Consider the following 17,500-nt stretch of genomic DNA (forward strand, 5'->3'; position numbering starts at 1 on the left):
CGAGCCACAGCCCGGCTGATCAGGAACTGACTTTAGGTGCTTGTCCAGTGCCAGCTTGAAGACTGCTGAGTTATAAGAAATCATTGCCTTGATATCTTCCTATTATCTTCCTCCATCATCTTCTGCTCATTATCTGTCTCCATCTTCTTCCTCTCATCTTTCCTTTTCTTCCTCCCCTCTTCTTCTTCTCCTCTTCTTCCTCCCCACTTCTTCCCCTCTTCATTCACCATCAGTCATCATTCGAGCAGCAACAGAAGGAACAGTAGCAGCAACAACAACAGCAGCAGAAGCAGCAGCAGGAGCAGCAGCAGTAACAACAACAGCAGCAGTAGCAGCAGCAGAAGCAGGAGCAGCAGTAGCAGGAGCAGCAGCAACAGCAGCAGAAACAGCAGCAGGAACAACAGCAGTAGCAGCAGCAGCAGCAACAGCAACAGCAGGAGCAGAAGCATCAGAAACAACAACAGCAGCAGCAACAGGAACAACAACAACAGCAGGAACAACAGCAGCAGTAGCAGCAGCAGTAACAGGAACAACAACAGTATAAGGAACAACAACACCATCTCACCCTCAATCATATGATACGAAAAGAGTAGTTTTGTTGAGAGAAACTGTTGTCGAAGATGATGGGTCTCAGCAGCTGGCCTGCACCCACCTACTGAGTGACAATGTTTACCTAGAATCATTCTTGCATGACGAGTGCCTCTTCGACTCCCTCCTCAGTTTGTATGGATTAATATAGTCAACCTTCATTTCCTTCTTTAATTACTAATCTCGACTTTGCGCGTCAACGGAGAAAAGGCAATAAGGAGGGGAGAAAGAGAGGGGTGACGAGCGTGGGAGAGGAGGAAGAGAGGGGTGACGAGCGTGGGAGAGGAGAAAGAGAGGGGCGACGAGCGTGGGAGAGGAGGAAGAGAGGGGTGACGAGCGTGGGGAAAGAGAAGTCTAGATGAGGGGACAAGGGAGAAGGCAAGGGATGAGGGTCAAAGGTCAACGTTCAATTCCACCATTTAGCAGCGTGGCCAGTTTTTGCACGGTCGAGGTCCTGCTTGTCACGTCACCGCTCAGCTACTCTCTCTCTCTCTCTCTCTCTCTCTCTCTCTCTCTCTCTCTCTCTCTCTCTCTCTCTCTCTCTCTCTCTCTCTCTCTCTCTCTCTCTCTCTCTCTCTCTCTCTCTCTCTCTCTCTCTCTCTCTCTCTCTCTCTCTCTCTCTCTCTCTCACTCTGGCATTATACAAAACTGCGCCTCATTCATTGTTCAGAACATCAGAAAAATATAAACGCCCACAGAAACAGCAATTTACATACAATGTTTATTTCTTCTTCGTCCACATCAGCCAAGTGCTTAATTAACTAGCATCAGAAAGAAGAATTTAGATAAGAGGTTCGACGCCCATCTGCGGTAGTTACAGTAGAGTCCTTGGTGGCAATGTAACCGTGGCAGGTCGCACCGCACAGTCTCAACTTCATCAACCTTTGTCTTGCAGTTAGTATTGTTAATATTCGTCATTTCTTTGTTAAATCACTTGCAAAAGCAACTTGTCGAGAACAAACTTCTCGCTTAACTGTTAGTAAGAATTAATCACAAATTATATACATCGATGTACGTAAGCAAGAGTCTACTCTACTGGCAGGGCTGCATCTGTAATCATGTCGAGTTAGGCGGAAGAGTTAATTAACAACTGGCCTCCTACTTTACAAACTGAATAGTTTGTTAGCTTACGAGAATGAACTGGACTCCTTGATGATTATGGATTCTGTGTCATCACTGAATGGACTTGACTCAATACTACATACGCATTGGAGAAACCAAACGTAGATATTAGCATTTCAAAGGGAAAGAAATTAATGTACAGTTCTTACGAACTCCGTCAAACACTTAATTATTCCTACATGATCAAATTAACAAAAGTACCTTAAAGGAAAATAACAGAATATATTATTAGTATATTTGTGTCAAGCATTAGAAATAACATTAGGAGAAAAGTAAATAATGAATCTAAATGTCATGGGAATACAGTTAGATGCCAGGTAGGTAGACTCCAGGTTGAGTAAATTAATAATTTGCTATGATATCTTAAACGTAGATAAGATTATTTTACGGAGCAACTTGTAATGTGAACACACTGCTGTCGTAGCAGCCAGGCTCAGACTTGGCTGCAAGTGCGTCTAGCAGTTTGGCATTACTCACAGGTAATAAACTAAATGCAAGAACATAATGTTGACTTTTTTAAGTATTATGTTATTGATTGCCCATTTACCGAAGAATATAGAGACGTAGAAGTATAATAACCAATGTGATATATCAAGGTCTCATATTAATGAAAATGAGATACCAGACATTTTAAGCTATCATCCTAAATTTGCTTGCATGAGGTGAAACATAAATTTGAATTTCATATCCAGATACAATCATGTTAACCCCTTTTTGGGGAAGTAATTCCTAAACCTTTTGTGTATCCATATTCTCTTATGCTACTGTCCACCTGTATCTTCATTAGTGAGACATTTCGCCTGCGCAGCAAGCATTATCAACTTAATACTGAGGCATGAGGATGCTGAGTTATACACTAAAACCAGAAGTCAGGTGCAGTACTTGAAGACCTTGTAACATGATCATATATAATTATATATGAAAAAGAATTTACAATGAAATGGGTAAAATCAGCTCATTTTAGATTCAGACGAGGCCTTGTTTTCCTGCGTAAACATACGTGCAGACCCAGAATGATATATGTAAATCACCAGCAGAAATCACCCAGATATACGCTTTGTATATATATGTCGTGCCGAATATGTAAAACTGGTCAATTAGCAAGAACTTTAAAATTAAGCCCTTTCTAAAATTTTCTCTTGTACGTTTAAAGATATATTTTTTCATTAATGTTAATGTAAAAATGAAAGTAAAGAATCAAAGGAAGGTATATAAAGGGGTAGCCCACACCTCACTATCAGATCCCACAACAACGAAACACCTGACGCGAGACAGCAGGCCCGCCGGCCGAGCAAGACAGGTCCTTCATACAACCCACCAACAAACTGTTCTACCCAAGAAATAAGAAATTTAAAAAATTATTATTTGTCCAATGTATTATTAAATTCTTCCCAAATTCTATTAATTATAAATGGATCTAATTTATATAAACCAAAGGAAATATTCATATTATTGTCAAAACTGTTTTTTATGAAACAAGATTCAATTATATTCCTATCGACCATGGACTTGCTTGATACTACTTTCTCAACTTTTTGAAAATCAATTGGATGGTTAAAATCTCTTACATGAAGAAATAGAGCATTGGAATCTTGTCCAGTTCTAATGCTATATTTATGTTGTTTTAATCTTAGTTCGAGATTTTTACCAGTTTGACCATAATAAACTTTATCGCAAATTTTACAAGGAATCTTATAGACACATCCATCAGCATTTTGGGGGGAATTCTTTATCAAAAGTTTTTTTTACTGTATCAAGATTTTTGTATACAACTTTAATATTAAAAGTCTTAAGAAGAGAAGGCATATCAACCAGGTTTTCATGGTAAGGGAGAACCAACATATTTTTAGTTGAACATTAAAATGGTATAAAATACGGACAGGTTGTTAGGTAAGACACATATGCAACAGTTAGGTATCTTTATTATGAAACGTTTCGCCTACACAGTAGGCTTCTTCAGTCAAGTACAGAAAAGTTGATAGAAGCAGAAGATACTTGAAGACGATGTAATCAGTCCATCACCCTTAAAGTTTTGAGGTGGTCAGTCCCTCAGTCTGGAGAAGAGCATTGTTCCATAGTATGAAACAATATTGTTTCATACTATGGAACAATGCTCTTCTCCAGACTGAGGGACTGACCACCTCAAAACTTTAAGGGTGATGGACTGATTACATCGTCTTCAAGTATCTTCTGCTTCTATCAACTTTTCTGTACTTGACTGAAGAAGCCTACTGTGTAGGCGAAACGTTTCATAATAAAGATACCTAACTGTTGCATATGTGTCTTACCTAACATATTTTTAGTTGAATAAGGCTGGTTGTCCCTTTTTGGATTGTAAAAATTATTTCTAGCAACTTTAAAAGATTTATCAATTACATTTCTTGGGTATTTCAAATCATTACCTATTTCATTAATTTTGGATATTTCCTCATCTATGAACTCTGGACTACAAATTCGTAAAGCTCTCAAAAACATTGATGAGAAAACAGACAGTTTAACTCTGTCTTGATGGGAAAAATAATAGTGGACATAGGAACAGTTATTTGTAGGTTTTCTGTAAATTTTAAATTTGAATTCATTGAATTCATTGTTGGCAAAATTTTTAACTTTAATGTTAAAAAGAACGTAGATATAGTTGATAAATTAAGCTCATTGACTGACTTAAATGATTTTAACATGGTTAGTTTTGATGCTACTTCCTTGTTTACGAAAGTTCCTGTTGATGATTTATTAAGTTTCTTATCTGAAGAACTCGTTAATAATTATTTACCATTGCCAGTTCCTACTATCATTAAACTTATTAAACTCTGCATTGTTGATGCAAAATTTGTATTTAATGATAAGTTTTACACTCAGAAGTTTGGTATGGCAATGGGAAATCCTCTTTCACCTGTTCTTAGTAACCTATACATGGAATTTTTTGAAACAAGGTTACTTAACACAATCCTCCCTAATAGAGCTAAATGGTTCAGATATGTTGATGATATTTTGTGTCTTATGCCCAAAAATGTAGATATACACCATTTCCTTGGCAAATTAGATAGCTTAGTCCATTCTATAAATTTTACTGTTGAATTTGAAGAAAATAACTCATTGCCTTTTCTAGATGTTTTAATTATTAAGGGTAATAATGAATTCAAATTTAAAATTTACAGAAAACCTACAAATAACTGTTCATATGTCCACTATTATTCCTCGCATCAAGATAGAGTCAAACTGTCTGTTTTCTCATCAGTGTTTTTGAGTGCTTTACGAATTTGTAGTCCAGAGTTCATAGATGAGGAAACATCCAAAATTTATGAAATAGGTAATGATTTGAAATACCCAAGAAATGTAATTGATAAATCTTTAAAAGTTGCTAGAAATAATTTTTACAATCCAAAAAGGGACAACCAGCCTTATTCAACTAAAAATATGTTGGTTCTCCCTTACCATGAAAACCTGGTTGATATGCCTTCTCTTCTTAAGACTTTTAATATTAAAGTTGTATACAAAAATCTTGATACAGTAAAAAACTTTTGATAAAGAATTCCCCCCAAAATGCTGATGGATGCGTCTATAAGATTCCTTGTAAAATTTGCGATAAAGTTTATTACGGTCAAACTGGTAAAAATTTCGAGCTAATATTAAAACAACATAAATATAGCATTAGAACTGGACAAGATTCCAATGCTCTATTTATTCATGTAAGAGATTTTAACCATCCAATTGATTTTCAAAAAGTTGAGAAAGTAGTATCAAGCAAGTCCATGGTCGATAGGAATATAATTGAATCTTGTTTCATAAAAAACAGTTTTGACAATAATATGAATATTTCCTTTGGTTTATATAAATTAGATCCATTTATAATTAATAGAATTTGGGAAGAATTTAATAATACATTGGATAAATAATAATTTTTTAAATTTCTTATTTCTTGGGTAGAACAGTTTGTTGGTGGGTTGTATGAAGGACCTGTCTAGTTCGGCCGGCGGGCCTGCTGTCTCGCGTCAGGTGTTTCGTTGTTGTGGGATCTGATAGTGAGGTGTGGGCTACCCCTTTATATACCTTCCTTTGATGCTTTACTTTCATTGTTCCTTGATAATGTGAGTAGTCACGAAAGCGCTTGGAACTTCTCTATTCTTTCACAGTGGTTGTTTTACATACACACACACACACACACACACACACACACACACACACACACACACACACACACACACATATATATATACATATATATATATATATATATATATATATATATATATATATATATATATATATATATATATATATATATATATATATATATATATATATGTATATATGTATATATATATATATATATATATATATATATATATATATATATATATATATATATATATATATATATATATATATATATATATATATATGTATATATATATATATATATATATATATATATATATATATATATATATATATATATATATATATATATATATATATATATATATATATATATATATATATATATATATATATATATATATGTAAAGTTACTTGATAATGTGATAAGTCACGAAAGCGCTTGGAATTTCACTATGCTTTCACAGTGGTTGTTTTGCAAATTCTGATATCACCTGTTTACTGCGATCTTTCATTGTGTTTGTTTATTATTAAATTATTGTAAATTTATTTGAAATATATTTAGTTGTTTTAGTGGTCCGGTACATTAAAGGACCCCAATGGAAATAAGTCACTCTGTCTGACTTTTTTGGGTTATCTTAGGTTCTCTACACATATGCTGCTATGTATGATAATTCTATGTAACTGTGTTTGTGTATATGTACCTGAATAAACTTACTCACTTACTTACATGAGAAGGAAATAAACCAGTTTACCCTCAGCCAGGGTCAGGAGAATGGTCTCAGTTCCACTAAACATGGGTTTACAGGTAGGTAGTCTAGTGAGCGGCATGTTGAGCTAATGGCATGCAGAGACCACTCTATTAAGTTCGAGGTTTACCAGCCAGCTACAAGCAGAGAGAAAATTAACATTTGGCAATGAATCGAGAGGGATTTGGCATCATAGAAAATGGATGTGAGGTGTTCGAGCGAGAGGAGAAACTCTGTCTGGCAGTGAGCAGGTTACGTGCACTTTTAATGATCCTCGTGTGACTGACAGGCTTAAAGCCTGTCATTCACCAATCAACAAACCACTACTATTAAAGAAAAATATTAGAAAGGATATTTCACACCTGATGTATACATCGAAGCGGGTGTATGTCTTGGAGTGTATATGCTGAGGTTTACCTGAATCTTTATTTTATATATTAAGGTATTTTTGCCTGGTAGTGAACATGGGACACGCAGTTTTAATGACCTTCATGTAGCCGATAAGTTTTGGGCCTGAACAACCAATTATCTCTGTGGATGTATAGAGGGATGTGACTTCATTCCCTCTTTTAAAGTAAAAAAACTGAACCTTCCTGTGGTCCAACCATGACCATCCTGCATTTCAGGGTTACTCTCCTTATATTGTTTTTGCATTTCTGTATAGCCTCCCAGCGTACATTTTTGTATAACCTCCCTGCATGAATATTTCTAAGTAGCCTCACTTCATAAAAACTACTGTTTAGTCTCCCTACATTCATATTTTGTATAGCATCTTTGTGACATTTTTACGTTCCATTACATTGTCTTCACGAGGGTTCTCATTTCATCAAAGTGACCTGTTTCTTAGTCTGTTTTGCCGTTATCTGCCTTCTTTTACCGTTCTCCACACTTTTGCTTTTAACAGGCACTCTGAGCTTAATACTGATTGTTCTCTAGCTCATAATTTTGCTGCCTAATTGATTTCACCTGATTCGTTTAGGGTGAAAACTAGATTTAATTGAGTAGGCTCATCACCTGCTTTAATATTTATCATTTCTTTGACGGTCCTCGCTCTTCATGGATTTTGTCACTACCTCTTTTGGCTCTGCTCTCCGTGGTTCTTCTTTCCAACGCTTGTCTAAGTTTCTCGTATTATATCTCCCCTTGGTTACAGCTTCCTAAGAGACGTCTCCCCGAGGTTAAAGCTTCCTAATATACGTCTCCCCGAGGTTAAAGCTTCCTAAGATACGTCTCCCCGAGGTTGAAGTCTCCTATGATAAGTAGTTTTGCCCTTAAGTAAGATTTGTTTTTAAATATACTAATGTTTAATTCTTCAAAACTATATTTCTACAAGTACAAGGTGTACAGGCTTGGCTGACATCAATGACGTACTACTACTACATAGAAAGCCGCTTGTTATGAAGAACATTTCGGGCAAATTAGGTCAGTTTTGTCCCAGGATGCGATCCACACCAGTCGACTAACACCCAGGTACCCATTTTACTGATGGGGAACATAGACAACCGGTATAAGGAAACAAGCCCAATGTTTCTACCCTCACCGTGTGAAGGGAGAGCTTTAGTCACCATGCCACAGGGCACCCGTAGATCTTGATCACTAGTGATCACTAGTGTCACTCCTTGCCATTTGTTTTACCTTCTGTCCTCCCTATGTGGCATCCCTTTGGGAAACTTGCATATGTTATGTTACCAGTAAGTTTTGTTTCACTGAGAACAATAATGTCTGTCTGCTCTTATGTGTATGTGTGTGCGTGTGTTTACAAAATTGTACTCACAGAATTGTGCTTGCGGCAAGCTAGCAATATTGTACGATACGGTACTGAATTTTGTCAAGTACAGTTTATTATTTTGTTAAAATGTACGGTGCGGAATTATGGTACAGTACTTCTGACAGGTACGATAAATAATGAAAAAAATACCGTACTGTAGCGTACTGCCAGTCTTAATGCTGACAGAACTGTACGGTACAGTATGAAAATACAGTACGATACGGAAAATTTTTTTTTTCTTTTTCGTAAAGAGTAAACGCGAAATTACGGTTCCATATTTTTGATAAGTACCAAAACTGTTTTCTGGAACTTTGAACCCTATCATATCTACTCTTGAAGTTGTGTATTGACTTTACCCCTACCACTGCCTCGTCCAAGTCATTTTTTTCCCCTGAGACTGTAGAAATTTGTGATTGTGTATTTACGTACTCATCTATTTGTACTCACCTGTTTGTGATTACAGGGGTCGATTCACAGCTCTTGGCCCCCGCCTATTCGCTGATCGCTACTAGATCCACATTCTCCCTGCTCCAAGAGCATGTACTTACCACTGGTCGCCACTAGGTCCACTCTCTCCCTGCTCCATGAGCTTTATCATAGTTCTTCTTCAAGCTATGTATGGTACCTGCCTCCACTACCTCACTTTTCAGACTGTTCCACTTCCTGACAACTCTATGACTGAAAAAATACTTCCTAACATCCCTGTGACTCATCTGAGTCTTCAGCTTCTAATTGTGATCCCTTGTTAATGTGTCCCATCTCTGGACCATTCTGTCTCTGTCCACCTTGTCGTTATCATGCGTGCGTGCGCGTGTGTGTGTGTGTGTGTGTGTGTGTGTGTGTACTCACCTAGTTTTACTCACCTAGTTGAGGTTGCAGGGGTCGAGTCCAAGTTCCTGGCCCCGCCTCTTCACTGGTCGCTACTAGGTCACTCTCCCTGAACCATGAGCTTTATCGTACCTCTGCTTAAAGCTATATATGGATCCTGCCTCCACTACTGTGTGTGTGTGTGTGTGTGTGTGTGTGTGAGTGTAAATATATATATTCAATATCCTCTATCCGAAAGCATTTCCCTTTCCCCATGTACAACAATCCTCGGGAGTACTTACAGAACCACCTCCACCAAATAACTCAGGGCAAATTTTGCATGCTCTTTACCCCAGACGTCATTGTTTACATAACTGACTTCTCTGTGGACACTCGTGATGTCATCCGGATTGCTCCGTTTGCAGCGTTGAGAGAACTGCTGCTGGTGAACGGGGGTTCAGGACAGAACGCTGTTAATTTATGCCGGAATTTCCTTTTAAGTTTCAAATAAGGATAAGGATATTAATTACTGTATAGAAGGTTATGTATATTTTCCTGATCGGTTCATGATAGTCTTTGTTAGGTTGGATTTAAAGTTTCTGTTCAATAAATTCCAACACTTCACTCCATTCTCAGCTGACTTCCATTATTTCTCCTCCTTCATGTATTCATTCTCTTCTACTTCTTCTCTTTCTCATTCCAGTTATCTTCATGCTACTCCGCTTCACACTCCTCTTCACGTTCTTCCTCCTCTCTCTCTCTCTCTTATTCATCTCTGTTCATTCTTCCTTTCCTTTTCTACATCTGCTCTTCTGGCTAGTATACCCAACATCTACAGGACTAGTATCCCCTACATTCCCTACGAGGCTAATATCCCCTACAGGTATACAAGCAATGTAATGGTGATGATAATAAGAGAAACTGTTGGAACACCTGGAGAACACTTAGCTTTTTCATAGAACATCACAAGACACATCAGGCCACATTAGCAGACGGAAGGTCGCGTCTACCATTTGTTGTGCTACATCACCCATCGGCTATCGCTTCATCAGATAAAACAGAATATAAATAATGGAACGCCAGCACCAGTTCACTACTGTCTACTCCTGCCTCACTAACCTTTTTATAAGTGCTTTGATAAGACGACGAAGGTCAGGCAGGAGCATGGGCCGTCTGCAAGTTCCTAGACTGACAAAAGGTCTTAGACACATCATTTTTGTGGCAGGATGGCCACAAGAATTCCTTACAAAGGATAAATAGTCACTGTGATACAGGATTTTTTTTTATATTTTATTTAAAACTCAGGTACAAAATATATGGGTACATAATCAATATGTAACAAGATACAGGCAGTGAACAATAATCAACTGTGACTACACAAATACTGAAGAAGCACATATATAATGATATCATTAATGCTTACTCTCCCCCATCCCGTGAAGACGTGCCACCTTAGTATACTCAGTGACAAATCTCTTATACTTATACATTTATAAGAGCATTAAGAACTTCAATAACAAAATATATAAACACAATCCAGCCAGCTAAACGGCTGACACTATAATACGAGGAATGTCTGAACATGATGGCTCACATCCACCATAGAATACAATCCACACCCTAACCCTCATATACCCTATGGTAATAATTAATATCGTGCACGGTGGTGGAGTTAATACACTATCACTGACACTTCAACCCCCCTTCCCCGTCCCACATGCTTAGTAACTGTGTCTGCATCCTACAGAGAATGGACAACATTAGACATCTTAAATAATTATGATATGTGTTTCGCTTAATCATATACGTATAATGAACTTGTGAAAAACATCTGTAACAATACATAAGCAAGAACACCCCATATACAACACCAGAACGTGCCACTAGTTAAAAAACAGGTAAGAATGCCTCATTATTGTGACAAGTGACATTGATCATTTTAAATTATGCATAATTACATATATATAGGTAGACACGTATGGTTACAGGTTACAAAATCTTTACTAGTAAGACTCAAGTCCAATCGTAAAGGCTCTATTCCTCCCAAACTACACCATCCACACCATACCACTAAATACCCTATGATACAATCAAAACGTTTATATGCTAACATGCTTACGTACATCCTTACAAAACATGAAGAAATCCTTAAATAAATATATAATCATCGGTGCTCACAATAACACCAAGACACATTACATTGGATATCAAAATTTACATAATTATGGAGATAAGGTTATAACATAGTGATACAGGATTAATGGATTAGTCTAAATAGTGGAGTACCTCCAAGGGTCAATTTTAAGCTTCAAATGGTTCCTAGTATATATTTCTCCATCTGATGTTGCAAACATATAGAGAGGATATGAATGAGAAAAGCCTAGGATACTACGAGACTGGTATGCCAAGTCTCTACTAAATTTTAACCCTAAAATGTATAAAGCTAGGAGACTGGTTGTGTAGTGGCCTGCTGTAGTTTTTATTGTTGTTGTTCCAGATTTATCCATCAGCAAAAATCATGGGTCGTGGGTCTCTGTCATTAGATGACCCGTTCAGTGATACCGGCACTCTGGCAGGGGCACAGCTAGACATGTTTAAGGACACAAGCAAAGGTTGGGTAGTCGTTGTCCCTATATAGTGAACCAAGGTAGCAGCGCCCTCTGGCTTACCGGTCAGAATCAGTGGTTTACCTGGAGTTTACCTGGAGAGAGTTCCGGGGGTCAACGCCCCCGCGGCCCGGTCTGTGACCAGGCCTCCTGGTGGATCAGAGCCTGATCAACCAGGCTGTTGCTGCTGGCTGCACGCAAACCAACGTACGAGCCACAGCCCGGCTGATCAGGAACTGACTTTAGGTGCTTGTCCAGTGCCAGCTTGAAGACTGCCAGGGGTCTGTTGGTAATCCCCCTTATGTGTGCTGGGAGGCAGTTGAACAGTCTCGGGCCCCTGACACTTATTGTATGGTCTCTTAACGTGCTAGTGACACCCCTGCTTTTCATTGGGGGGATGGTGCATCGTCTGCCAAGTCTTTTGCTTTCGTAGTGAGTGATTTTCGTGTGCAAGTTCGGTACTAGTCCCTCTAGGATTTTCCAGGTGTATATAATCATGTATTTCTCCCTCCTGCGTTCCAGGGAATACAGGTTTAGGAACCTCAAGCGCTCCCAGTAATTGAGGTGTTTTATCTCCGTTATGCGCGCTGTGAAAGTTCTCTGTACATTTTCTAGGTCGGCAATTTCACCTGCCTTGAAAGGTGCTGTTGGGGAGAGGCGGATCATGAAATTAAACAAGGAAAAGAAATCGAGCGGACACTATGCAGTGAAAGATTCAAAGACAATTCGCGTTCCACTAAGAGTGCATCACTGAGCTTATTGACAGGGTAAGAACAGTAAAGATTATTTATTAGATGAGAAAATATAATAAAAACGCCAACTGCAGTTATGTGAACCTGTTTAGTCAATGTTTCGCCTGTGCAACACGCTGTTGAACAGGCGAGACGTTGCTTGAACAAAGTTTTCTATAACAAGATACTATGATCTTATTACATAGAAACTGTCGGTAAACGACTAGACACAGGTGCAACACTAGGAATCTGTATTGACGAAGTGTTTCGACAGAAATGATTAATAGTGTTGTAAATGTGTCTCATTCATGATAAGTGTTGTACACGTATCTCATACATAACCAGTGTTGCACATGTGTCTCACTCATAACCAGTGCTGTACATGTGTCTCCCTCATAACCAGTGCTGTACATGTGTCTCCCTCATAACCAGTGCTGTACATGTGTCTCCCTCATAACCAGTGCTGTACATGTTTCTCACTCATAACCAGTGTTGCACATGTGTCTCACTCATAACCAGTGTTGTACATGTATATCACTCATAACCAGTGTTGTACATGTGTCTCACTCATAACCAGTGTTGTACATGTATCTCACTCATAACCAGTGTTGTACATGTATATGACTCATAACCAGTGTTGTACATGTGTCTCGTTCATAACCAGTGTTGCACATGTATATCACTCATAACCAGCGTTGTACATGTGTCTCACTCATAACCAGTGTTGTACATGTATCTCACTCATAACCAGTGTTGTACATGTGACTCATAACCAGTGTTGTACATGTGTCTCACTCATAACCAGTGTTGTACATGTATATCACTCATAACCAGTGTTGTACATGTATCTCACTCATAACCAGTGTTGTACATGTATCTCACTCATAACCAGCGTTGTACATGTGTCTCACTCATAACCAGTGTTGTACATGTATCTCACTCATAACCAGTGTTGTACATATGACTCATAACCAGTGTTGTACATGTGTCTCACTCATAACCAGTGTTGTACATGTATCTCACTCATAACCAGTGTTGTACATGTGACTCATAACCAGTGTTGTACATGTGTCTCACTCATAACCAGTGTTGTACATGTATATCACTCATAACCAGTGTTGTACATGTGTCTCACTCATAACCAGTGTTGTACATGTGACTCATAACCAGTGTTGTACATGTGTCTCACTCATAACCAGTGTTGTGCATATATATCACTCGTAACCAGTGTTGTACATGTGACTCACTCATAACCAGTGTTGTACCTGTGTCTCACTCATAACCAGTGTTGTACATGTATCTTAGTCATAACCAGTGTTATACATGTGTCTCACTGATAACCAGTGTTGTAAATGTCTCATTCATAACCAGTGTTGTACATGTGTCTCACTCACAGCCAGTGTTGTACATGTGTCTCCCTCATAACCAGTGCTGTACACGTTTCTCACACATAACCAGTGTTGTACATGTGTCTCACTCATAACCAGCGTTGTACATGTGTCTCTCATAACCAGTGTTGTACATGTGTCTCCCTCATAACCAGTGCTGTACACGTTTCTCACACATAACCAGTGTTGTACATGTGTCTCATTCATAACCAGTGTTGTACATGTGTCTCTCATAACCAGTGTTGTACATGTGTCTCCCTCATAACCAGTGCTGTACACGTTTCTCACACATAACCAGTGTTGTACATGTGTCTCACTCATAACCAGCGTTGTACATGTGTATCACTCATAACCAGTGCTTTACATGTGTCTCACTCATAACCAGTGTTGTACATGTGTCTCACTCATAACCAGTGTTGTACATGTGTATCACTCATAACCAGTGCTGTACATGTGTCTCACTCATAACCAGTGTTGTACATGTGTATCACTCATAACCAGTGCTGTACATGTGTCTCACTCATAACCAGTGTTGTACATGTATCTCACTCATAACCAGTGTTGTACATGTGTCTCTCATAACCAGTGTTGTGCGTATGTATCACTCGTAACCAGAGTTGTACACGTGTCTCACTCATAACCAGTGTTGTACCTGTGTCTCACTTATAACCAGTGTTGTACATGTATCTCAGTCATAACCAGTGTTGTACATGTGTCTCACTGATAACCAGTGTTGTAAATATGTCTCATTCATAACCAGTGTTGTACATGTGTCTCGCTCACAACCAGTGTTGTACATGTGTCTCCCTCATAACCAGTGCTGTACATGTTTCTCACTCATAGCCAGTGTTGTACATGTGTCTCACTCACAACCAGTGTTGTATATGTGTCTCACTCATAACCAGTGTTGTACATGTGTCTCACTCACAACCAGTGTTGTACATGTGTCTCACTCATAACCAGTGTTGTACATGTGTCTCACTCACAACCAGTGTTGTACATGTGTCTTACTCATAACCAGTGTTGGTATGGGTTTGAGTAAGACACATGTGCAATGTGATTCTTAGTATTTAAGCATATTTCCTGGACACTGGTAAAGCAACACCGGCTGGTCATTAAGTTAGCACCTTAATATTGAAAGAAAGATAGAACAGAAAAGTCAGTTCAAAAAGACATAGCTGTGGAGTAAGAAAGTTATTCCACAGCTACCTAATAAAAACGACACGAGCTAAAGAAAAAAAAATAAGACTGAAAAAACACGGATCCCCTTTCATGATAAATGGTACGGAGGGAAATAACGTAAACAGAGTACACAGTATTACACCAGAATCGAACAGTGATGGCACAACACTCGGGTATCTTTATTGACGAAAGAAATACTGGAAATAGAAATTATTATTATTATTGTTATTATTATTATTATTATTATTATTTTTATTATTATTATTATTATTATTATTATTATTATTATTATTATTATTACTATTATTATTATTATTATTATTACTATCATTATTATTATTATTATTACTGCAAAACTTATCTTAGAAAGGGAATATTGCACAGAACTAGAAAGTAACTGAATCAGTCCGGGATATATAAAACAAAGATTTCTGACTCTACTGACTCCAGGATTCTACGTACAGCGCGCGGGTTATGGCTCTAAGACGTTTCAACTACCAGAGATGATGAATCGGTATAATCCCTGGTGGACGAAAAGTTTTTTTCATTTAAATACCGTAGCTCGCTAATATTATATTATTTACATAGGTTTTCTCTCGATCTGCCACTGTGTTACCATGGATACTGCTAGAAGAGGCTGCACTCCTGTGTAGAACTGCCTGCCCAGATTTTCAATAACGTACTATCGACAAGTTAACTGCCAAATGGTCATATAGACGCTATGCTTCATTTAAATATTTGTTAAGAAGTTATAATAAAGGTTTCCCGGCAACTTGACACTTACGTCATCTTTCAGCAATCTGTCAGGTGAACAATTAGACACTTGTCGGTACTGAATACCGCTTGTGTATCTGTCAGGCATCTGGAAAAAGCTGATTTGATTCAGACATTCAAGAAAGATGGCAAGACAACTTCCAAAGGTGCCGAAGAGGATAATAAAAAATAGTGGAACACCTTGAAAGTACTTACTTCATCACAGAACATCTTAGAGGATTCAGGAACTGGGATGCTACTTAGTCCTGTCTCCACCTGGAAGGAAAGATGGGAGTAAGAAGGATTCGTGGCGAACAGGACTCCCAGCCTGGTTAACACCAGCACTAGTGCTCGTGAAGCCTGAGAAGGACTCCCAGCCTGGTTAACACCAGCACTAGTGCTCGTGAAGCCTGAGAAGGACTCCCAGCCTGGCTAGCACCAGCACCAGTGTTTGTGAAGCATGAGAAGGACTCTCAGCTTGGCTAGCACCAGTGTTCGTGAAGCCTGAGAGGGATTTCCAGCCTTGCTAGCACCAGCACCAGTGTTCATGAAGCCTGAGAGGAATTTCTAGCCTTACTAGCACCTGCGCCAGTGTTTGTGAAGCCTCAGTTTGATTCCTAGCCTGTTTAGCACCAGTACCAGTGTCCGTGAGACCGTAGATTGATTTTCAGCCTGGCTAGCATTAGCACCAGTGTTCGGGAAGCCTGAAAGGGATTCTCAGCCTGGCTAGCACTAGCGTTCTCCAAGCCTGAAAGGGAGTCCTCGCCTGGAAATGTATATTCATGTCATCTGCTTTATGTACCTGCTTCCCCCCTCTACCAGTTCATGTTATCCTTGGTAAGGTGGTATTACTCTCCTACCTTCAGTTTTCATCTATTGCTCCTCTAACAGTTCTTGTCACTCCTCCATATGTAGTTATTGCTGTCTACGAGTTCTTGTCTCCTTCATAACGTACCCTCTGTTGATATCTTTCACCCTCTTTATATGCCTAATAGCCTCTATATGTAAATATCACACTAGTGATTTACCCTCTGATTATTCTTATTACCCTCATCTTATTCCTATTACTCACTACGTTGCCTATCACTGACATTGTCTTATTACCTGTACCTAAACATGTCACGCTTTCTACATGTACAATATTATTTCAAATATGACCCCAAATACGTTCCTTATTTTTACTATATGAGCGTACAAGTCACCCCTCCCAGTACATGCCATTGATCTCGTACACCTGTGAGCCTCTAATTGCATCTGTGTTGTTCTGCAGGTGTTGTGGACGGCGCTGAGCCTGGCCCTCGGGGTCGAGGTGCAGGGAGAGATCATCAGAGGTCTTCCTTGCATAAAAAGACTGAACCAGCTCTTCTGTCGCACCCCAGGCAATGTATACCCGAGGTAAGTAGTGGGAGAGAAAAGGGGACAGAGATAGAGAGATAAAGATCACAACGGAGTGACATCATGTAATTTACAGATATCAGACAGTAGTCAGTGTAAACAGAGGATAACGCTGTGGAATAATGTTTTGAAGCAGCCAAGAAATTCCAGTCACAGCGGCCGAGACTGTGTAGATTATTCTCTGTAATGGTCCTGACTGTGTTTATCACTCTCTATCATTGCCTTGAACGTGTCTATCACTGTCTATAAAGACCCCGACTGTGTCTGTCACTCTCTATAACGGCTCTGCCTGAGT

At 38.8% G+C, this 17,500-nt stretch overlaps 1 protein-coding gene across 1 annotated transcript in view; it reads left to right on the forward strand.

Moving 5' to 3' along the window:
• The first annotated feature begins 6,743 nt into the window (after window positions 1-6,743).
• spz3 (Spaetzle domain-containing protein 3) overlaps window positions 6,744-17,500 on the forward strand; it is a 56,988-nt gene continuing 46,231 nt past the window's right edge. The window contains exons 1-3 of the mRNA XM_070081088.1: window positions 6,744-6,818; window positions 11,648-11,767; window positions 17,081-17,205. Of these exons, the coding sequence (XP_069937189.1) occupies window positions 6,744-6,818; window positions 11,648-11,767; window positions 17,081-17,205 (320 nt within the window). The remainder of the gene's footprint in view (window positions 6,819-11,647; window positions 11,768-17,080; window positions 17,206-17,500) is intronic.

This window comes from Cherax quadricarinatus, unplaced genomic scaffold (assembly GCF_038502225.1).
Source record: "Cherax quadricarinatus isolate ZL_2023a unplaced genomic scaffold, ASM3850222v1 Contig1637, whole genome shotgun sequence".
Taxonomy (NCBI): domain Eukaryota; kingdom Metazoa; phylum Arthropoda; class Malacostraca; order Decapoda; family Parastacidae; genus Cherax; species Cherax quadricarinatus.